General features: G+C 48.5%; 1 protein-coding gene across 8 annotated transcripts in view; it reads right to left on the bottom strand.

Moving 5' to 3' along the window:
• The window catches only part of LOC123992838 (neurobeachin-like), a 342,421-nt gene that overhangs the window by 66,857 nt on the left and 251,173 nt on the right, over nt 1-24,391 (bottom strand). For all 8 annotated transcript variants that reach the window (XM_046294393.1, XM_046294395.1, XM_046294397.1 and 5 more), the window contains 4 exons: nt 20,234-20,351; nt 19,897-19,999; nt 17,304-17,419; nt 12,417-12,529 (listed from right to left, as the gene is read on the bottom strand). In XM_046294393.1, the coding sequence (XP_046150349.1) occupies nt 12,417-12,529; nt 17,304-17,419; nt 19,897-19,999; nt 20,234-20,351 (450 nt within the window). The remainder of the gene's footprint in view (nt 1-12,416; nt 12,530-17,303; nt 17,420-19,896; nt 20,000-20,233; nt 20,352-24,391) is intronic.

Below are 24,391 nucleotides of genomic sequence, written 5' to 3'. Positions count from 1 at the left end.
CAACATTTCCATATATTTTTCCCTATTCATGATGCCATCTATTTTCCTCCAAACATGGTCATTATGGCCAAACAGTTCTATTTTTGTTTCATCAGACCAGAGAACATTTCTCCAAAAAGTACAATCTTTTTCCCCATGTGCAGTTGCAAACCGTAGTCTGGCTTTTTTATAGCAGTGGCTTCTTCCTTGCTGAGTGGCCTTTCAGGTTATGTCGATATAGGACTCGTTTTACTGTGGATATAGATACTATTGTATCCGTTTCCTCCAGCGTCTTCACAAGGTCCTTTGCTTTTGTTCTGGGATTGATTTGCACTTTTCGCACCAAAGTACGTTCATCTCTAGGAGACAGAACGCATCTCCTTCCTGAGTGGTATGACAGCTGTGTGGTCCCACGGTGTTAATACTTGCGTACTATTGCTTGTACAGATGAACGTGGTACCTTCAGGCGTTTGGAAATTGCTCCCAATGATGAACCAGACTTGTGGAGGTCTACAGTTATTTTTCTGAGATCTTGGCTGATTTATTTTCATTTTCGCATGATGTCAAGCAAAGAGGCACTGAGTTTGAAGGTAGACCTTGAAATACATCTAAATGACAAATTATGTACATTTGCCTATCAGAAGCTTCTAAAGCCATGCCATCATTTATGGAGTTTTCCAAGCTGTTTAAAGGCACAGTCAGTGCTTGCACTAACACCGCACTGAATGAGCTGTATTCCGCCATAAGCACACAGGAAAACGCTCACCCTCCATGTAGCCGAGAACTTTAATGCAGGGAAATTTAAAACCGTCTTACAAAATTTCTATCAGCATGTTTAACGTGCATCCAGAGGGAAACAAAACATAGGGACCACCTTCACTCCACACACAGAGACACATACAAAGCTCTCCCTCGCCAACCATTTGACAGGTAACCTGCCTAAATGACTACTGACCTGTAGCACTCATGTCTGTAGCCATGATGTGCTTTGAAAGGCTGCTCATGGCTCACATCAAACCATTATCCCAGAAACCCTAGACCCACTCCAATTTGCATACCGCCCTAACAGATCCACAGATGATGCAATCTCTATCGCACTCCACACTGCCGTTTCCCACCTGGTCAAAAGGAACACCTATGTGAGAATACTATTCATTGACTACAGCCCAGCATTCAACACCATAGTGCCCTCAAAGCTCATCAAATAGCTAAGGACCCTGGGACTGAACACCTCCCTCTGCAACTGGATCCTGGACTTCCTGACGGGCCGCCCCCAGGTGGTAAGGGTGGGTAACAACACATCTGCCACGCTGACAGCTACATAGCTGTCTTTGCTGTCTTCATATCTTCGTATCCAAGATAATTGTGTAGTTTAGGTTTAGAGTGTGTAGTCTTAGAGTGATTATCTTAATTTACCGAGGTTAGCTAGCCAGCTATTTGTCGTCCTTAACGTAGGAGACTCTGCTAGCTAGCCAACAGCTAGCCAACAGCTAGCCAACGTCTTCTGAATAGACTCAACAACCCGGTCGCATTCACAGGTAGTATCACATTTTCATTTCATTTCATTACAGTACAACGGTTTGATTTGTTTGATCGTAGCTAGCTACATAGCTAGCTACATAGCCGTCTTTGTATCAAAGATAACTGTGTAGTCTAGAGCGATTTTCTAGGTTAGCTAGCCAGCTATTGTCGTTCTTTTAATGCAACGTAACGTAAACAACACTACTTGCTAGCCAGCTAGCCCCCGAATAGCAGCACTGTAGAAACTATTACACTCAACGGAACGACTTGACTAGTGTAGTGTCAACAACGCAGCCACTGCCAGCTAGCCTACTTCAGCAGTACTGTATCATTTTAATCATTTTAGTCAATAAGATTCTTGCTACGTAAGCTTAACTTTCTGAACTTTCGAGACCTGTAGTCCACTTGTCATTCCAATCTCCATTGCATTAGCGTAGCCTCTTCTGTAGCCTGTCAACTATGTGTCTGTCTATCCCTGTTCTCTCCTCTCTGCACAGACCATACAAACGCTCCACACCGCGTGGCCGCGGCCACCCTAATCTGGTGGTCCCAGCGCGCACGACCCACGTGGAGTTCCAGGTCTCCGGTAGCCTCTGGAACTGCCGATCTGCGGTCAACAAGGCAGAGTTCATCTCAGCCTATGCCTCCCTCCAGTCCCTCGACTTCTTGGCACTGACGGAAACATGGATCACCACAGACAACACTGCTACTCCTACTGCTCTCTCTTCGTCCGCCCACGTGTTCTCGCACACCCCGAGAGCTTCTGGTCAGCGGGGTGGTGGCACCGGGATCCTCATCTCTCCCAAGTGGTCATTCTCTCTTTCTCCCCTTACCCATCTGTCTATCGCCTCCTTTGAATTCCATGCTGTCACAGTTACCAGCCCTTTCAAGCTTAACATCCTTATCATTTATCGCCCTCCAGGTTCCCTCGGAGAGTTCATCAATGAGCTTGATGCCTTGATAAGCTCCTTTCCTGAGGACGGCTCACCTCTCACAGTTCTGGGTGACTTTAACCTCCCCACGTCTACCTTTGACTCATTCCTCTCTGCCTCCTTCTTTCCACTCCTCTCCTCTTTTGACCTCACCCTCTCACCTTCCCCCCTACTCACAAGGCAGGCAATACGCTCGACCTCATCTTTACTAGATGCTGTTCTTCCACTAACCTCATTGCAACTCCCCTCCAAGTCTCCGACCACTACCTTGTATCCTTTTCCCTCTCGCTCTCATCCAACACCTCCCACACTGCCCCTACTCGGATGGTATCGCGCCGTCCCAACCTTCGCTCTCTCTCCCCCCTCTCTCCTCTTCCATCCTATCATCTCTTCCCTCTGCTCAAACCTTCTCCAACCTATCTCCTGATTCTGCCTCCTCAACCCTCCTCTCCTCCCTCTCTGCATCCTTTGACTCTCTATGTCCCCTATCCTCCAGGCCGGCTCGGTCCTCTCCTCCAGCTCCGTGGCTCGATGACTCATTGCGAGCTCACAGAACAGGGCTCCGGGCAGCCGAGCGGAAATGGAGGAAAACTCGCCTCCCTGCGGACCTGGCATCCTTTCACTCCCTCCTCTCTACATTTTCCTCCTCTGTCTCTGCTGCTAAAGCCACTTTCTACCACGCTAAATTCCAAGCATCTGCCTCTAACCCTAGGAAGCTCTCTGCCACCTTCTCCTCCCTCCTGAATCCTCCTCCCCCTCCCCCCTCCTCCCTCTCTGCAGATGACTTCGTCAACCATTTTGAAAAGAAGGTCGACGACATCCGATCCTCGTTTGCTAAGTCAAACGACACCGCTGGTTCTGCTCACACTGCCCTACCCTGTGCTCTGACCTCTTTCTCCCTCTCTCTCCAGATGAAATCTCGCGTCTTGTGACGGCCGGCCGCCCAACAACCTGCCCGCTTGACCCTATCCCCTCCTCTCTTCTCCAGACCATTTCCGGAGACCTTCTCCCTTACCTCAACTCGCTCATCAACTCATCCCTGACCGCTGGCTACGTCCCTTCCGTCTTCAAGAGAGCGAGAGTTGCACCCCTTCTGAAAAAACCTACACTCGATCCCTCCGATGTCAACAATTACAGACCAGTATCCCTTCTTTCTTTTCTCTCCAAAACTCTTGAACGTGCCGTCCTTGGCCAGCTCTCCCGCTATCTCTCTCTGAATGACCTTCTTGATCCAAATCAGTCAGGTTTCAAGACTAGTCATTCAACTGAGACTGCTCTCCTCTGTATCACGGAGGCGCTCCGCACTGCTAAAGCTAACTCTCTCTCCTCTGCTCTCATCCTTCTAGATCTATCGGCTGCCTTCGATACTGTGAACCATCAGATCCTCCTCTCCACCCTCTCCGAGTTGGGCATCTCCGGCGCGGCCCACGCTTGGATTGCGTCCTACCTGACAGGTCGCTCCTACCAGGTGGCGTGGCGAGAATCTGTCTCCTCACCACGCGCTCTCACCACTGGTGTCCCCCAGGGCTCTGTTCTAGGCCCTCTCCTATTCTCGCTATACACCAAGTCACTTGGCTCTGTCATAACCTCACATGGTCTCTCCTATCATTGCTATGCAGATGACACACAATTAATCTTCTCCTTTCCCCTTCTGATGACCAGGTGGCGAATCGCATCTCTGCATGTCTGGCAGACATATCAGTGTGGATGATGGATCACCACCTCAAGCTGAACCTCGGCAAGACGGAGCTGCTCTTCCTCCCGGGGAAGGACTGCCCGTTCCATGATCTCGCCATCACGGTTGACAACTCCATTGTGTCCTCCTCCCAGAGCGCTAAGAACCTTGGCGTGATCCTGGACAACACCCTGTCGTTCTCAACCAACATCAAGGCGGTGGCCCGTTCCTGTAGGTTCATGCTCTACAACATCCGCAGAGTACGACCCTGCCTCACACAGGAAGTGGCGCAGGTCCTAATCCAGGCACTTGTCATCTCCCGTCTGGATTACTGCAACTCGCTGTTGGCTGGGCTCCCTGCCTGTGCCATTAAACCCCTTCAACTCATCCAGAACGCCGCAGCCCGTCTGGTGTTCAACCTTCCCAAGTTCTCTCACGTCACCCCGCTCCTCCGTTCTCTCCACTGGCTTCCAGTTGAAGCTCGCATCCGCTACAAGACCATGGTGCTTGCCTACGGAGCTGTGAGGGGAACGGCACCTCAGTACCTCCAGGCTCTGATCAGGCCCTACACCCAAACAAGGGCACTGCGTTCATCCACCTCTGGCCTGCTCGCCTCCCTACCACTGAGGAAGTACAGCTCCCGCTCAGCCCAGTCAAAACTGTTCGCTGCTCTGGCCCCCAATGGTGGAACAAACTCCCTCACGACGCCAGGACAGCGGAGTCAATCACCACCTTCCGGAGACACCTGAAACCCCACCTCTTTAAGGAATACCTAGGATAGGATAAGTAATCCCTCTCACCCCCCCTTAAGATTTAGATGCACTATTGTAAAGTGACTGTCCCACTGGATGTCATAAGGTGAATGCACCAATTTGTAAGTCGCTCTGGATAAGAGCGTCTGCTAAATGACTTAAATGTAAATGTAAAATGTCTGATCCTCAACACAGGGGCCCCTCAGGGGTGCGTGCACAGTCCACTCCTGTACTCCCTGGTCACTCATGACTGCACGGCCAGGCATGACTCCAACACTATAATTAAGTTTGCCAATGACACGACAACAACGAGACAGCCTATAGGGAGGAGGTCAGAGACCTGGCCATGCGGTGCCACGACAACAACCTCTCCCTCAACGTGATCAAGACAAAGGAAATGTTTGTGGACTACAGGAAAAAAGAGGACCGAGCACGCCCCCATTCTCATCGACGGGGCTGTAGTGGAGTAGGTTGAAAGCTTCAAGTGGTATGGCAACTGCTCGGCTTCCGACTGCAAGGTACTTCAGAAGGTTGTGCATACGGCCCAGTACATCACTGGGGCCAAGCTTCCTGCCATCCAGGACCTGTACACCAGGCGGTGTCAGAGGAAGGCCCAATAGACTGTCAAAGACTCCAGCCACCCTAGTCATAGACTCTTCTCTCTGCTACCACACGGCAAGCGGTACAGAGCACCAAGTCAAGGTCAAAGAGATTTCTAAATAGCTTCTACCCCCAAGCCATAACACTCCTGAACATCTAATCAAATGGCTACCTGGATTATTTGCAGTGCCTCTGCCCTTTTACACTGCTGCTACTCTCTGTTATTATCGTTGATGCATAGTCACTTTAATAACTCTACCTACATGTACATATTACCTGAACTGCCCCCACACATTGACTCTGTACCGGTACCCCCCTGTATATAGTCTCGCTATTGTTATTTTACTGCTGCTCTTTAATAACTTTTTTTTCCGTATTCTTACTCATATTCTTTTTAAACTGCATTGTTGGTTAAGGGCTCGTAAGTAAACATTTCACTGTAAGGTCTACATCTGTTGTATTTGGTGCATTAAATTTGATTCAGACAAGGTGCAGCTAGGTGCGAGAACAATGACAAAAAATTAAATTACTTTAATATCAAATCATTAGTAACTTGCCGTTACTCCAGTATTCCCATGGCTGGAGTTATATAAGTGTTACAACACAAAAATCTGCTTTCCAAATGGAATTTTATTCACTATATAATGCACTACTTTTGACCAGAGGACCCTGGATATATAGTGAATAGTGTTCCAAATGAGATGCAGTGTAGACTGTCTCGTCATCTTCATTATGTTCCCACAGCCCATACCTCTCTCTATGTGGCACAGAACACATGGCATTAGTAGGAATGTTTGACTTGCGCTCAACTCTCTCCCTCCAAAGCAACTGGTCACGTCTGGCTTCCTCCTACGTTCCTTTCTTTCCTCTCCAACATAATGACCGTCGACATCAATGTTAGCATGATGAGGGAGAATGGAAGAGAAGTTTATTGAGATCTGCTGAGATTTACGGGGTGATAATAGGCTGTGGCGTCTGGGGCCGGCTGTGATTGGGCTGTTGGCTACAGGAAGTCAGACAGGTTGTTAAACGTCCAGGAGGAACCAGGCTGGTCTCAGTCAGCTTAGCCCAATCATAGCTGCAGCTGGACGGCACAGACAGCTAATAGGACGGACTGGGTTTCAACAGCTAACATGGTCTCACAGCTAAAATGGTCCCACAGCTAACATGGTCTCACAGCTAACATAGTCTCATAGCTAGCATAGTCTCACAGCTAACATGGTCTCATAGCTAACGTAGCCTCACAGCTAATACGGTCTCATAACTAACATGGCCTCACAGCTAACATGGTCTGACAGCTAACATGGTCTCAAATCTAATATGGTCTCACAGCTAACGTGGTCTCATAGCTAACGTGGTCTCACAGCTAACATGGTCTCACAGCTATTATGATCTCATCGCTAACTTGGTCTCATAGCTAACGCGGTCTCACAGCTAACGCGGTCTGATAGCTAGCTAAGAACCCCAAATACAAAGAGACTGTCAATATGAATATTTCCATTAAACCCAGCAGCGTGGAAAAAACTGCGCAGACAAACGGTTAAAAGCAACAGGTGGACGTCATATCGCCACAGAACATCGACCGTCGTTTTCTTTTCATTTCCAGACTTGTCTACATGTTGAATTGCCACCGTTCGTCAACCCACAGAAGGTGAATTACTCCGCATGGCTTATGTTGGTTATAGTGTGTCTTGTCTATTACATCTTACCGGCTTCCTCTGTCACCCTCACAGACAGCTCTTAGCCTATAAAAATATATGAGGGCTTTAGTCTGCTAAACTAGCTCATTAGTAAGACATTAAAAAGCTGTTAACATGGTAGATAGTGTTGGGTCTTAAGTGACCATAAGGCCCTTCTAAAGCTCTAAGCCTTTCACATGCATGCAGCACCATCAACCTGGCACCCTATTCCCTATATAGTACACTACTTTTGGCCATGGTCCATAGGGTGCCATTTGGATAATAACATTTTTTGGCTAGTTCACTCAAACAAAACAACATACATCTCTGGTTATACTCCGACCTTCTCTGTTGTTGATGTGTGACAGCTAGCTACCCAGCTAACTTTGCTACAACGTGGTATTTAATTGATTTCTTGACATAAACACACTTTAAAGCAACCAGGAATGTTAAGTGTGTTGATTCTAGTAGCAACTATGTTACTTAAGGTTAATTGATGGAACCATGTTGCTAATTTTTGATGCTAATGTTAGCAAGTTAAAGTGCTAAAATAGATACTGTGTGGGAGATAGGGATATAGGGTCCTCGTCAGAAGTTGTGCACTATATAGGTAATAGGGTGCCATATGGGACCCCCTTCCATGGCTGGGTAGTGGGGTAGAGTACTGACAACAACAAAAAAATCTCTACCTTTCCTCTAATACACAGTAATCACCAGCTCCCTATTCCCAGGTGGTTATGTAAATACAGGACATGATAAGGAGACAATAAAAACAAGTGCTTTAGACAGCTCTGCATTTAGCTCCTTCTGAGTTCACTCCCATAAATAACACCTGACCTAGTGATACCTACCTTCACCACAAAACAAGACATGATCAAACCTCGCTGTTGGATTATAGGGCTGTCACATGCTACACTAGATAAACCACTCATCACATGTAATTAGAATCATTCTCTGACTGCAGAGAGCAGAGACCCCAAAGTGGAGGATCCAAGAGGAGGGTGTGTGTGTTGGTGTGTGTGTTGGTGTGTGTGTTGGTGTGTGTGTTGGTGTGTGTGTTGGTGTGTGTGTTGGTGTGTGTGTTGGTGTGTGTGTTGGTGTGTGTGTTGGTGTGTGTGTTGGTGTGTGTGTTGGTGTGTGTGTTGGTGTGTGTGTTGGTGTGTGTGTTGGTGTGTGTGTTGGTGTGTGTGTTGGTGTGTGTGTTGGTGTGTGTGTTGGTGTGTGTGTTGGTGTGTGTGTTGGTGTGTGTACATGTGCATGTGTGTGCATGCGAGTGTGTGGAACACAGAAAGAGAGAGTTCTGCAGTTCGTGTGGTAATATCTAGGCTAACTCCCGAGGAGACACACATACTGCAGTTTATATTTAAATGGAAATGACATCACGGTACAGTGCAGCGGAACTGTCAGGAGGAGTCACACTTGTTTTCTCTCTGGGGATTGTCAGAAGAAGCACCTTGAACAGCTACAATCTAGTTCTTCAGAGTTCTTCATTTGGGTGGTTTCTCTCATGGTATAGGATTTCTGAAGTTCAGTTGCAATCTTTAAAACATTGATACAGTGATGCACGACTAGCACAACTAAATCTCCAGAGTTGTCTATGTAGCTAGCTACATTCCTAACATTCGCTCCGACAATCACAATAAACTTTTCAGCAACAACTTTTGTTAACTCTTTTAAAAACATGAATAGGATTTGCTACAACAACTAAGCAGAGAAGGCAAATTAATGTAACTTCACAATAGTAAACACAGTATAATAGCGTAGCTGCCCTGCGTTCATAAGCACATATATGTGCACATTATGGTCCTGTGTGGCTCATTTGGTAGAGCAAGGCACTTGCGAACGCCAGAGTTTGCTCTAGATAAGAGCATCTGCTAAATGACTAAAATGTGAAATGTAAATATATCAACTTTTCCAAGGGCGCTAGATGTCTTGGAGCCATCGAAAACGGGAAGGGTTCTGGTTCATAAGGTTGCAGGTCTGAAGACCACCACGGACAAGCTCCCACTACCTCTCCGTTTCATAACAGTAGCTATGAGGTCAAGTAGATCAGGGACATATGTCTGCTGTCACTTCACAGCTTTGGCTGTTCCTCCCTGAGAGAAGTTTTTACAGAGTCAGTATCTTCCTTACAGAGACACACAAAAGAAGGTAGAACAACATCCGAGATAAAGCTCTAGATGGTTAAGAAGAGCACGCTCAGTATGCCTTCATATAAGATTATCAGCGTTTCCACTCCATCAACTAACAGGTATGAGGAGATGAGCTTCCCTTTCCCATCAGCCACCTGTCAGTCAGCAGGAAATAATCATTAAAGCCTAATGAACCGCTCCACCACACAACTGTACCGCTGACATATCGGGTGTGTGTGTATGGTTGTGTGTGTGTGTGTGTATGGTTGTGTGTGTGTGTGTGTGCTCCACAGGCCTGTGATCTGACAGTAGGAATGCTCCACTACGGCCCTGAGGCAGAGAACACTCTGTTCAGTTGGATTTAACACGGATGACTTGCTGACTGATCAACAGGTAAATTGCAGGCATGTGCAGGTGTGTGTAGGTGTGTGCAGGTGTGTGTAGGTGTGTGAGAGGATTAAGTGGTGTATCATCCAGGAGCTATAGGACATAGCCTGCTGGTACTGGCACCCAAAATATCACTGGATGGCTGCTTCCCAAATGGAACTGAATTCCCAGCATAGTGCACTAGTTTCGATCAGCGCCCTATAGGGCCTGGTCAAAAGTAGAGCACTATATAGGAAGATATTTGTGTTTCAGAGTAAGGTAGTTTTACATGAGTCTGTTCAAAAGACTTACTGTATCTCTCAGAGTTCCTCCCTATTTCCTCACTCCCCCCTGCTCTTTATCTAATCTGTTTATATTAGAGAAATCAATCCCCTTCATTCTAGTTCAGTCCTTTACTAGCGGGTACCTCTGGAGGTAGAAGCCCTGGGGTTGGAGGTGTGTGTGTGTACATGTGTGAGTATGTGTGTGTGTGTACGTGTGAGTGTGTGAGCCCTGGGGTTTCAAGGACAACTGTCAGGAGACAGAGGCCTGTGAACTCATGGTAATGAAGGCAGCTCAGCCTGTAAACAGCATGGGAGGATGTCACTGGAATACATTACAATACATAACTGTCTCCCCGGGCCAGAGGGCTCGGGCTCTCTCAGACACACACATACACACACACGGCCCACCTGGCTGTGTACAGACTGAAGCCGCCACAGGGTGACAAGAGCAGAAACGACAGCAGGAAGACACAGGAAAGCTGCGTGTGTGTGTGTGTGTGTGTGTGTGTGTGTGTGTGTGTGTGTGTGTGTGTGTGTGTGTGTGTGTGTGTGTGTGTGTGTGTGTGTGTGTGTGTGTGTGTGTGTAGACCTGCTGCCAGAGTGAACACTGAATTATACTGGATCACCCACTATACTACCTACCTGAACAACTCAAACCAAATGTTGTCTTTTTCAATTCCAACAGGGCTGAGTAGAAATTTTCACACAGTGACTTTCTAGACTGGCTGGGGTGAAACTGGTGCAGAGAAGATTACCCTTACAGACTACTGTTAGGAGGGAAGTGTATTCACTGTGCTTAAGTTGTGGTTATTTCTTGTTTTCATCGTGAATCTCTCTCATTCCTATACCCTCCTTCCCCCCTTCCTGCTTTCCCCTCCTTCCCCCCTTCCTGCTTTTCCCTCCTTCCCTCCCGGCTTTCCCCTCCTTCCCCCTGCTTTCCCCTCCTTCCCCCTGCTTTTCCCTCCTTCCCCCTGCTTTTCCCTCCTTCCCCCTGCTTTTCCCTCCTTTCCCCCTGCTTTCCCCTCCTTCCCCCTTGCTTTCCCCTCCTTCCCCCTGCTTTTCCCTCCTTAACTCCCGGCTTTCCCCTCCTTCCCCCTGCTTTCCCCTCCTTCCCCCTGCTTTCCCCTCCTTCCCCCTGCTTTCCCCTCCTTCCCCCTGCTTTCCCCTCCTCCCCCTGCTTTCCCCTCCTCCCTCCCTGCTTTCCCCTCCTTCCCCCTGCTTTCCCCTCCTTCCCTCCTGCTTTCCCCTCCTTACCCCTGCTTTCCCCTCCTCCCCCTGCTTTCCCCTCCTTCCCCCTGCTTTCCCCTCCTTCCCCCTGCTTTCCCCTCCTTCCCCCTGCTTTCCCCTCCTCCCCCCCTGCTTTCCCCTCCTCCCCCTGCTTTCCCCTCCTCCCTCCCTGCTTTCCCCTCCTTCCCCCTGCTTTCCCCTCCTTCCCTCCTGCTTTCCCCTCCTTACCCCTGCTTTCCCCTCCTCCCCCTGCTTTCCCCTCCTTCCCCCCTGCTTTCCCCTCCTTCCCCCTGCTTTCCCCTCCTTCCCCCTGCTTTCCCCTCCTTCCCCCTGCTTTCCCCTCCTTCCCCCTGCTTTCCCCTCCTTCCCTCCCGGCTTTCCCCTCCTTCCCCCTGCTTTCCCCTCCTTCCCCCTGCTTTCCCCTCCTTCCCTCCTGGCTTTCCCCTCCTTCCCCCTGCTTTCCCCTCCTTCCCTCCCGGCTTTCCCCTCCTTCCCCCCTGCTTTCCCCTCCGTCCCCCCTGCTTTCCCCTTCTTTCCTCCCTGCCTCCCTGCCTCCCTGCTTGTCCTTCTGCTTCCCTCCCTCCCTAGCAAACATTTGTCTGGGATCTGAGGTGAAAATTGGTTTAAAAAAACGTTCATGTGAAAATGAAGTTCAGAGGGAGTCGGCACTTTGAGGGCGAAAGGAGGGAACGGGGTAAGGAGGGAGCGATAGAGTGAGAGAGAAGGAAAGCTCAGACAGGAATGAGATTGTTTTCAGGTCAGTGAGTCTGAGTTTTAGAGAGATAGGGAGAGAGAGAGAGCTGCTAGGAAGTTAAACAGGGCCAGAAGCCCTCATCATACAGACACTAAAAACTCTCCTACTGTTGATGGTCGAGGACAGTACCATGCCAAACAGAGCATAGACACTTGAACATTCAGTTTGTGCCTAGGCGATACAGTACCAAACAGAGCAGAGACAGTTAAGCTGCTATTCCAAGGTTGGGATCTGTTAGGATGTTATGTTTGCGTTCCAAATGGCACCCTTTTCCCTATTTAATGCACCACTTTTGACAAGAGCCCTGTTGGGACTGGTCAAATGTAGTGATTTATATAGTGAATATGTGGTATTCCAGTGTTAGGACCAGCGGTGATGTTAAACTATCAGTTCCTTCTCTACATTCCAGCGCTGGGTTCAGACTGAGCACTTGATGTATGCATTATGATGTCTGCAAATTCCCTTGCCACTCCTGTGCTTATCCCCCCCCCCCCCCCCAAAAAAAATGCCAGTACCTTGGAGAGATCTCTGAAGTTGCCCGGCAGGGTGAGGTCCAGCTCCTCGGACTCGTAGTTTGTGAGAACCCAGGGAAACACGGCGTACTGGTTCAGATCATTGTAGGTCCTCCCTACAGACAGACAGACAGACAGACAGACAGACAGACAGACAGACAGACAGACAGACAGACAGACAGACAGACAGACAGACAGACAGACAGACAGACAGACAGACAGACAGACAGACAGACAGACAGACAGACAGACAGACAGACAGACAGACAGACAGACAGACAGACAGACAGACAGACAGACAGACAGACAGACAGACAGACAGACAGACAGACAGACAGACAGAAGTCTGTTAGATAAGTTCTGTGAGAGAAAAGAGGAGGGGATGAGGTGGTGCAGGGGAGGATGTGTGAGGGATGAGATCTGCGGGATACAGGGGAGAACCGTGGGGTACACACAAGGCTTAGGTTAGTTTGGTGACCCAGCATGCAACATTCCACCAGAGCATTCCATCAGACTCTTCTCAGGTCAGCTTCCTGTTTCTAACAGAGTAACTTCCTGTCTGGGAGGATGACACAGCCACTAATATAGTCCTCAGTCTGCTCTCTGTGTGGAGGCCTTAGTGTGTGTGTGTGCCTCTGACCCTATTACGGGGGCTGAGTCACTGGCTTGCTAGTTCTCTCCCATGCCGTCCCTAAGAGGGGTGCATCACGTCGTTCCAGGCTTTTTTTCCCGCTATACTCGACTTGAGTGGGTTGAGTCACTGACGTTTTCTTCCTGTCCGGTCTTGCACCCCCTCGGGCTTGTGTGGTGGGGGAGATCTTTGTGATCTGTACTCAGGGCAGTAGCAGTGCATGGGTAAATTCACTGGGGAAGCCAAGCCAGGGGAGAAATAAACATATTACAACCTGTGTTGTGATAATAGTATTGTTTGCTCTATAGCCTGTTAGTTCATATGCATGGCGACCGTGATATATAGGCCTAAGGCTGAAACAATAAAAAGACACAATTATATTTTTCAACTTGAAATTGGATTACTTTTCCTAGAGTGACCCCAACATTATAAAAAGTGAAACATTCCCTTTGTTCATATTTCCATGAAAGCTGTACACCACCAGGGTGCAAAGATTGTCTTAGGGTCATTTTTAACCTGGCAGTTGTCCAAAAATACATACGCCACAAAAACCACAAAGACACACACAAACACACGAGAAATGTAGATTATGTGTGCTACTGATTGAACAAAATGAAAACTTTCTTGACATGTGCAGCATCTCCCCTCCACGACCCCGCACATGACTCAATGTAACGTCTGCGTTGAGAATCGGGAAGCAAGTTCAGGTAGTGATTGTTTTAATAAATAAACAAAACAGTAAACATGAAACAAAAACAACGCACCGACATGAAAACAGAGTTCATAACACCTGAGGGAGGAACCAAGGGGAGTGACAGATATAGGGAAGATAATCAAGGGGGTCATGGAGTCCAGGTGAGTGTCATGAGGCGCAGGTGCGTGAGACGATGGGTGAGACAAGCGTGCAGGATAATCAGCAGCCTGATGACCTAGAGGCCGGAGAGGGAGTATACACCCATGGTTAGGAGCGAAGGGGTCTCCTGACGTGGTATATATGAAGTGTGTGTGTAGTGTGTATACTCTATGTAGTGTGTGTAGTGTCTATATGTAGTCTGTGGTGTATGTAATTACAGAGATATAGAACTGTTCTCCTAGTCACCGTGTTGTCGTTGAGCACGCCTCATGTGACACCACCAGGCTAGTCTGCTGATTGGACATCCTGTGGTGGTTACCATGGATACTTCAGCCATGGCAGTGCCCACATGCAGATGTGAGAGCTTAGTTTTCCCCTTCAGTGGGATGATGGTTTTCAGATGGAACCCTAACTCAGCCATGAGAACCATGAGGAGTTCCTCATCATTCCATGTCACCACAAGTCCTCTCTAATTTACACTGCTATGGGCTGGTCCAATCAGAAGACACTGTTATGGGCTGGTCCAATCAGAAGACACTGTTATGGGCTGGTCCAATCAGAAGACACTGCTATGGGCTGTCCAATCAGTAAGCACTGCTATGGGCTGGTCCAATCAGAAGACACCACTATTAGCTGGTCCAATCAGAATGCACTATTATGAGCCGGTCCAATCAGAGAACAAAGCTATGGGTGTGATGGTGTGATATCAACAACTTATTATAAAGCAGTATTACAAACTAGCAGCAAACCCACAACAGCCAGTCAAACAGGACAGGAGACCACTATCAGCACTGACACAATTGTTTTAATAAACTAAACCTATTTTAATCAAATGATGCATTAAATCACAAATTTCAATTAAATCCAAGGTACTGCAAGATAGACATTCAAAACCCTTTTCCTTAGTTTAGTGTGAGATGATGTGCAGCAGTGTGATAGGTGTTTGGTTTGAAGTGAGTTTTGTTTGGTTTGTAGACAGAGAAGTTTCCATGCTGCACTCCAAGCTGACGGTTTAGAGTTTAAACAGCAATACATTTTTCTTCTAACAACACTATGGTGTCACACACACACACACACAAAACATGTGCAAACACACAAAACATGCACACACACACACACACACACACACACACACACACACACACACACACACACACACACACACACACACACACACACACACACACACACACACACACACACACACACACACACACACACACACACACACACACACACACACAGTACCTCAGTGAAAGATGAGGCTTGACCTGAGGCTGCAACAAAGATAATGCTACAGCTATTTCATCTTTACAGAGCCATCAGTCACACAGCAGCACTCTGCTGAAACACATCCAAGCTAAAGTCTACCAGCCTCCCAACCTCCCAGCCCCCTAGCCTACCATCCTCCCAGCCCCCTAGCCTCCCATCCTCCCAGCCCCTAGCCTCCCATCCTCCCAGTCCTCTAGCCTCCCATCCCCCTAGCCTCTCATCCTCCCAGCCCCTTGCCTCTCATCCTCCCAGCCCCCTAGCCTCCCGACCTCCCAACCCCCTAGCCTCCCAACCCACGCCTAACCCCCTAGCCTCCCATCCTTCCAAGCCCATAGCCTCCCATCCCCCTAGCCCCCTAGCCTGCTAGCCTCCCAACCTCTCAGACTAGCCTCTTTGCTCTACTCTGTAATGTTCTGCTCTGTCCCCAACCTCTCAGCTCTATGTGTCCCTGGGGGCTACCCTTACTTCCTCTGACAGAAACACGTCATACCCAAATAGGGATGTTAAAAATGCAAATGATAATGTACTAGATTAGTACACAGAAGTTCCCACAGCAAATAAGATGGCTGCTGAGTGGTTAATGTAGTTTAATGGAAGGGTGGTTCTGCTGCTGCTGTGATGTATAGACAATCATTAGGGTTAGATCTGGGTGTTGTGAATGGTACATTATGATGCTGGGTTAGGGTTCGAGTGGTTAAGGCGATTGTAAGTCACTCTGGATCAGAGATTCTGCTAAATGACCAAAATGTAAATGCAGAAAATGATGACACAATATGTTAGTGGGTCAGGGTAAGAGCAAGGTGTTATGGATATTACAGATCTAAAACCACACACATGCCCCGGGGTGATGCACACCGTTCATTCCCAGAGCTGCTGTAACAGACTGGGTTCGTACCCAAGTGTCTTGCATGTCACAAGACTGCATTAGCACACTGAGCTTAAGCCTAGGCATTCGCTTGGGGAGATAATGGTGTGAGTAGATTTAACTCTGCTGTAGCCTGTTCCTGTTCTTCGGTGAGGGTGTAAGAGGGAGAGGGGGGTCCTGTATGTGAGGGTGTATGGATGAGACAGGAGTGAGGGTGTAAGAGTGTAGGAGGTAGATAGGGAGGGCAGTGTGGTGTGGTGTGGGTAGATGTGTCAGTGCTATTCTAGGGTGGTGGTGTATGGAAAAACAGAGGTGAGGGGGTGAGGTGGGTGTGAGGGTGCAGGGGGGAGACAAGGGTGGTGGTGTGGTGCATTGTGGGTAGAGTTCCAGCTTGTTCTGAAGTGTCAGGATGATACACACACTCTGAAGTGTCAGAATGTTAATACCAGTAGAATAGTGTTTAATTAGAAGAGCACTGGCTGCACGTTAACACCTCTCTTCCGCTCCTCCACCACCCCTCCTCTCCTTCTCTTCCCTCCATCCCCTCCTGTCTTCCACCCCTCCTCTCCTTCTCTTCCCTCCATACCCTCCTGTCTTCCACCCCACCTCTCTGACACTTTTGGCAGCTCAGGTCATTACCACACATTTTTAATGAATTTCCACCATGTTTTTCTGTCTGCCGTACATCTAATTAGATGACAATAATGTATCGAACTCACGCCACAGATAAATATAAATATGCATGACTGCAGCGAGCGAGGGAGCGAGGGATGTGACACCCCACAGAGAGGAGTGGTGCGCCAGGCGCTCTCGTTCTCCAGTTAGTCACAGTTCAGATCAGAGAGGCGACAAAGACGTGTGCACACACACACACACACACACAACCCCTAATTATCCTGGAGGATGTGTGATCTTGCTTCCATTTTCCTTCTTTTCTTTCTTCAAATAAAAGTCCTATTCCTCCACATGAACAGTGAAGTGTAGGCTACCTACAGTACGAACAGTATTACTGCTTACGAGTGAACTGAACACTGAACAGAGCATCCTACTCCTTAAACAAAGACAACTTACCTGTAGGCCCTGAATGCGTGTTTTAACAGTCAACAACAACATACACTACATTAATCTGCTCAACACAACAACATGGATCCCTCCAAGATGAGGGGGAGAGGGCATAGGAGAGAGGGAGAAAGGGAGGAGGGAAAAGAGGAGAGAGGAGGAGACTGAGAAAAGAGAGAGGAGGAAAAAGGGAGGAGAAGGGATGCTGACCTGCGACGGTGTTGAGGAACATGAGGTACTCGAAGTTAGAGATCTCCCTCCTCTGCCAGCGCTGGGTCATGTTGGACGACTTGAAGAGCTGCCGGGGCGTCGCCATGGAGATACGCCTGCACAACAACAGAGGAAGAAAAACCTTAGGTTGTATCCAAAATGCCACCCTTTTCCCTATGTAATGCACTACTTTTGAACAGGGCTCATTCAAACCAATGAGGTTTTTTTCAGGGGTTTGAAAGTGTACTCAAGAAACCAAAGTGTACAACCAGACAGACATTGACCAGCTAAAGACCAACACTCCCAGAAAGGCAATCATTCAGTCAGAGCTCAGAGCACCACACACTGGCACAGTGTGACAACTTCATCCGCATTTGAAACTGGAGCATTCTACTGCCATGACCAAAGTGTCAGAGTCCTGCAGGCCTTGATGTGACTTCAACTCAACACATGGTGAGAATCAAGAGTTGGATGGAGGCTGTTTCTAAAAAACCTCTCACAGTCTTAATGTCAAGTTATAGGCCAGACCATAGTCTGGCAAACAATAGCTAATAATAGCTAAAACTACTAGCCAATCAATAGCTAACACCAATTGCTAACACTATACCAAACAATAGCTAACACTAGTTAACTGACTGATAACTAACACTAGAATAGCTAACAATACTATCTAACACTAGCCAATAGCTAACACTAGCAGATTGCTAACACTAGCAGATTGCTAACACTAGCTGACAGATAACACTAGCTAACAGCAGATAGCTAACACTAGCCAGTCAATAGCTAACTCTAGCTAACTGATAGCTAACAATAGATGTGTGTTTTGTGGTAATTAATGACAGAGTGTAGGTAAGGTGAAGGGACTGTCGTCCGTCTCCTTCTGTGTATTTTACTGTGTGGTCAGTGGTCAGAAATGCAGGCAGGTTGCAGTTCTGTGCTATAGACTTCACTTAGAGAATTAGATCAGTTCAGTCAGGGTCAATGACCATTCACTCCAATGACAGGAGCAATGGGATTTAGAATGTCTCTACTGCAGGCAGGGTCAGCTGCTGACAGGGCCGGCTCCACACTCCACCACACAAAGGGGTTATGTGGGGAGACTAACAATACACACCCTGAAAATAAATTGGACACATTGCATTACACAATACTACTCTGGAGCTAGTAAGATAGATGAGGAATTGCAAAGACCAAACAAAATGTTTCATGAACTAAAAAATGTAAATGTGTGTGTGTGTTTGCGTGTGAATGTAGGTGTGTGTGTGTGTGTGTTTGCGTGTGAATGTAGATGTGTGTGTGTGTGTGTGTGTGTTTGCGTGTGAATGTAGGTGTGTGTGTGTGTTTGCGTGTGAATGTAGGTGTGTGTGTGTTTGCGTGTGAATGTAGGTGTGTGTGTGTGTGTGTGCGTGTGAATGTAGGTGTGTGTTTGTGTTTGCGTGCGAATGTAGGTGTGTGTGTGTTTGTGTGTGTAGGTGTGTGTGTGTGTATGTGTTTGCATGTGAATGCAGGTGTGTGTGTGTGTGTTTGCGTGTGAATGTAGGTGTGTGTGTGTGTGTGTTTGCGTGTGAATGTAGATGTGTGTGTGTGTGTGTGTGTGTTTGCGTGTGAATGTAGGTGTGTGTGTGTGTTTGCGTGTGAATGTAGGTGTGTGTGTGTTTGCGTGTGAATGTAGGTGTGTGTGTGTGTGTGTGCGTGTGAATGTAGGTGTGTGTTTGTGTTTGCGTGCGAATGTAGGTGTGTGTGTGTTTGTGTGTGTAGGTGTGTGTGTGTGTATGTGTTTGCATGTGAATGCAGGTGTGTGTGTGTGTGTTTGCGTGTGAATGTAGGTGTGTGTGTGTTTTCGTGTGAATGTAAGTGTGTGTGTGTGTGTGTTTGCGTTTTAATGCAGGTGTGTGTGTGTTTGCGTGTGAATGTAGGTATGTGTGTGTGTGTTTTCGTGTGTGTGTGTGTGTGTGTGTGTGTGTGTGTGTGTGTGTGTGTGTGTGTGTGTGTGTGTGTGTGTGTGTGTGTGTGTGTGTGTGTGTGTGTGTGTTTGCGTGTGAATAGAGGTGTGTGTATGTGTGTGTGTTTGCGTTTTAATGTAGGTGTGTGTGTGTTTGCGTGTGAATGTAGGTGTGTGTGTGTTTGCGTGTGAATGTAGGTGTGTGTGTGTTTGCGTGTGAATGTAGGTGTGTGTGTGTTTGCATGTGAATGTAGGTGTGTGTGTGTTTGCGTATGAATGTAGGTGTGTGTGTGTGTGTGTTTGCGTGTGAATGTAGGTGTGTGTGTGTGTGTGTGTTTGCGTGTGAATGTAGGTGTGTGTGTGTGTTTGTGTGTGAATGTAGGTGTGTGTGTGTGTGCGTGTGAATGTAGGTGTGTGTGTGTTTGCGTGTAGATGTGTGTGTGTGTTTGCGTGTAGATGTGTGTGTGTTTGCGTGTGAATGTAGGTGTGTGTGTGTGTGTTTGCGTGTAGATGTGTGTGTGTGTTTGTGTGTAGATGTGTGTATGTGTGCGTGTGAATGTAGGTGTGTGTGTATGTTTGCGTGTAGATGTGTGTGTGTGTTTGCGTGTAGATGTGTGTGTGTATGCGTGTGAATGTAAGTGTGTGGTTTACCTGGCTTGTGGTAGGCCATAGCTGGTTCCTACTCCGACCCTGGGTAGACTGTAGACCACCTTCTTCACTGTGGCATGGTCTGGGAAGTTAAACATCACTGACGCTGGGAGGAGAGATAACAAAACTGTATTCATTCTATGTTAAAGTGGTTAAGAGAAGCAGTTTATTACATATCATCATCAGAATGCAAACAGGATACATATGAGAGAAGAGTGTGGCTGTGTCCAAAATGGCACCCTATTCTCTATGTAGTGCACTACGGGCTCTGCTCCAAAGTAGTGCACAATATAGGGAATAGAGTGCCATTTGGGACGTAGTGAGTGTGTGTGATGCTTACTCCTGTTGGCCATGAAGACCTCCAGGCCAGTGTTCTGGAGCAGGTATCGCCTGGAGAAGACCGCTCTGATCTCACTGAACATCCATTTACCATGCAGACCCTCTGAGTATGCCAGGACCTGCAGAGAGGAGAGGAAAATAGAGGGGGGAGGGGGGGAGGAGGAAAGGAACAGGAGGGGAAAGAGACCACACAAAGGTTTTACATTGTGACACACAGAAGAGGTGCTATGTTGCAGCAAGGTTGTAAACTTATATTGTCTCTAAATATTATATTTCCCACTCCAGATTCCCCTCTGTGTCTTTAACACCTATTTCAGATGGTCTGCAACCCACAACCAGAGTGTAAAAAAACCTGAAAGAACAGGCCTTTGGGTTACACCCATCAACACTAACACAAGGAGAAGAGAGGGTGAGAGAGGAGAGGGAAGAGGAAAGGAGAGGAGAGGAGAGGATGAGAGAGGAGAGGGAAGAAGAAAGGAGAGGATGAGAGAGGAGAGGGAAGAAGAAAGGAGAGGATGAGAGAGGAGAGGGAAGAAGAAAGGAGAGGATGAGAGAGGAGAGGAGAGGGAAGAGGAAAGGAGAGGATGAGAGAGCAGAGGAGAGGAGAGGGAAGAAGAAAGGAGAGGGTGAGAGAGGAGAGGAGAGGAGAGGGAAGAGGGAAGGAGAGGGTGAGAGAGGAGAGGAGAGGAGAGGAGAGAGAAGAGGGAGGGAGGGAGGGGGGAGGGAGGGAGGGAGGGAGGGAGAAGAGAAGAGAGGAGAGGTGCGGGAAGAGGAAAGAGGAGGGTGAGGGAGGGGAGGAGAGGGAAGAGGAAGGGAGAGGATGAGAGAGCAGAGGAGAGGGAAGAATAAAGGAGAGGGTTAGAGAGGAGAGGAGAGGGAAGAGGAGAGGAGAGGAGAGGAGAGGAGAGGAGAGGAGAGGAGAGGAGAGGAGAGGAGAGGAGAGGAGAGGAGAGAGGAGAGGAGAGGAGAGGAGAGGAGAGGAGAGGAGAGGAGAGGGAAGAAGAAAGGAGAGGATGAGAGAGGGAAGAGAAAAGGAGAGGATGAGAGAGCAGAGGAGAGGAGAGGAGAGGGAAGAAGAAAGGAGAGGGTTAGAGAGGAGAGGAGAGGGAAGAGGGAAGGAGAGGGTGAGAGAGGAGATGAAAGGAGAGGAGAGAGAAGAGGAAAGGAGGGGGGGAGAAGAGAAGAGAAGAGAGGAGAAGAGAAGAGGAAAGGAGAGGAGAGGAGAGAAGAGGAAAGGAGAGGAGAGAAAAGAGGAAAGGAAAGGATAGGGGAGGAAGAGGAGAAGAGAAGAAGAGAAGAGAGGAGAAGAGAAGAAAAGAGAAAAGGAGAGGTGCGGGAAGAGTAAAAGGAGAGGGTGAGAGAGGAGAGGGAAGAGGAAAGGAGAGGATGAGAGAGCAGAGGAGAGGAGAGGGTTAGAGAGGAGAGGAGAGGAGAGGGAAGAAGAGGGTGAGAGAGAAGAGGGAGGAAGAGGAGAGGTACGGGAAGAGGAAAGGAGAGTGTGAGAGAGGAGAGGAGAGGAAAGAGGGAAGGAGAGGGTGAGAGACAAGAGAAGAGAGAAGAGGAAAGGAGAGGGAGGAAGAGGAGAGGAGAGGATAAGAGAGGAGAGGAGAGGTGAGGGAAGAAGAATGAAGAGGGTGAGAAAGGAGAGGAGAGGGAAGAGGAAAGGAGAGGGTGAGAGAGGAGAGGAAAGAGGAAAGGATGGGGGTGAGCAAAAGAGAGGAGAGGAGAGGAGAGGGGGATGAGGAGAGGGGGATCATTAGTGTGCAGCACCTCTAGGACAGCAGGTCTACCGAGGGAGATCAAGAGAGGCCTTCGTGACAGGTGAGAATGATCCCCCTAACACACCTCCCTCCCTCCTTCCCCCCTTCCTCCCTCCTTCCTCGTCCAACACTGTCTGAGCCCTTGGGGCGGCCTAGTCTCCCCAGGTTACAATCACACACATTCCCATCTTATCAGTGTAGCTGGACACAGACAGAGACAAGAGAACCAGCCAGGGAGGTGTGCGAGAGAGAACAGCCGAAACACAACACACAGAGCGGGGATGTAGCTCGAGCCTGACTGACAGTCCAGAGGGGAACGAGGGAGGGAGGCAGAGTGAGATGTTGGGCTGGGGAGGTTAGGTCCAATGCTAATGCTCATTTAAAACAGTGACAAGCAGGAGCAGAGGAGGAGAGGACGGGAAGGGGGGAGGGGAGGAGAGGGGAGAAGAGCTGAGGAGAGAGGCAGCGGTGCCTTAATTTCTCCCTGGAATAGCTGTGGCTCGACCTACCTGCCACATCAAAGTCTCTGGAGCTCAATTAGAAGTGGATTAGATGGAGAGGAGTGGAGTGAAGGGAGGAAGGTGGCAGGTGGAGGGAGCGAGGGAGTGAGAAGTGGAGGGAGTGAGGGAGGGAGGGAGAGGTGGTGGAGGGAGGGAGGGGTGGTGGCATCTTTGTTTCTCCTCCCTGTGCTGCCCCAGGTTGACAAATCAGCAACCCCAGACTCTAACAGTTGTCATAGAGACAGACTGTCTGCTCAGAGAACGCCTGTAGTAGGGAGCTGCTGAGGAGGAGGAAGAGGAGAGGAAAGATGGAGAGAGGGAGAGGTGGAGAGTGGGGGGAGATGGAGAAAAGGAGAGATGGGGAGAGGGAAAGGTGGAGAGAAGGAGAGGTAGAGAAAGGTACAGATGGATGAATGGAGAGATTGTGAACAGATCAGGATGAAGAAAGATGAGAATATGCAGAAACAACTGAGAAATGACAAGAGAATACTATTATAATGCATGGCCTGATCAACCTTACATTAAAAGCTACAGGAGCGGGTGTGTCTACCTGGATGTAATACTCTTTACTGGTTCCTCTTGTCTGTTGCTGTGACTGGGAACAGAGAGCAGGCAGGCCAGGCCACAGGGCTAAATACAGAGCAGGCCAAAGGCCTCACCAGCAACAACACACAGGCTAAAAAGCCTCCGCTTCAAACAGCCCACATCAAAACATTATGTCAGAACAACAAAGCCTTGGTTTAAACCAACAAGCAGTGAGGGGCCCCTGTAGACTGAAGGCTTGACAAAGCCCAGAGAGAAAGGGGCCCCTGTAGACTGGAGGCTTGACAAAGCCCAGAGAGAGAAGCAGCTGTAAGAAATGTCATTTAATGAACCTGTTTGCTGAAGCTGTCAGAGGTGTCAGAGCTGAAGAGCGATTGGGACACAGCCAGCCGGCCTACCAGCCAGCCAGTCAGCCAGCACCCAGTCACAGACAGTCCTGCCCGTGTATGTGTGTGTGTGTGTGTGTGTGTGTGTCAGCCCAGTCCTGCCTGCCAGCTGGAGACTTCGGCCCCAATCTAATCAGCCCACCACCAGGAAGGATGACCGGGAAGGACCAGGCCCCTCCAGACCCACCCCGCGACTCCTCCACCCCGCCCCCCCTACTCACCCCACTACCCGCCTTGTCACCCGCCCTGCTCTGCTCTGCTCACAGGCTGTCACACTGCAGGGGAAGCGGGGTGGGGCTGGGGAGGGGCTGGAGACGGACAAGCCCTTTGTTTCCATGCAGGCTCCTCCCCACATACACACACCCACACACATTAAGATCCCATGGTGTGTGTGTGCTGGTCTCTAAGCTGGGTGGAGATCATACCTCTCCTATAATGACCATAATGCAATTGAACGTTTCTGTCTTTTGTTTCCTGTCCCTGTGTGATGTGACAGAGGGTGGATAGCTGCACTGAGCCTGTGGAATATCACATCAGTGTGGAGAAATATTGTGACAGCTGAAATTAGGAGAGACATATGTGACAGCAGTGTTTAGGCTGAAGCTCACATGGAATAACATAGAAAACATCACATAGACATAAATAGAACACTACATTTAGTTTTCAGAGTCCAAAGCAGCAACTGGTCTTCATTTGGTTCATTGGTGTTTTAGCATACTGTCCTATGCTGTGACTGACATTAACCCTGTACTGTCCAGCCTTATTGAACAGCACACATTTATAGTATTTATTTATTAATGTCAATGTGACTTACATTACAGTTTTTCTCAATTGCTAAAACACTAAAACCCATTGGCTGAACAAAGTTCTCAGTTGCCTGGACTCATTTAGATAATTATGCAGTCTGTTGTCAATACCTTAAACCATTTCACATGGTAAAACACAATTTGAAGATCTCACTTAAAACTTT

Source organism: Oncorhynchus gorbuscha, linkage group LG13 (assembly GCF_021184085.1).
Source record: "Oncorhynchus gorbuscha isolate QuinsamMale2020 ecotype Even-year linkage group LG13, OgorEven_v1.0, whole genome shotgun sequence".
Classification (NCBI taxonomy): Eukaryota; Metazoa; Chordata; class Actinopteri; order Salmoniformes; family Salmonidae; genus Oncorhynchus; species Oncorhynchus gorbuscha.
This window is presented reverse-complemented; position numbering and strand designations above follow the sequence as displayed.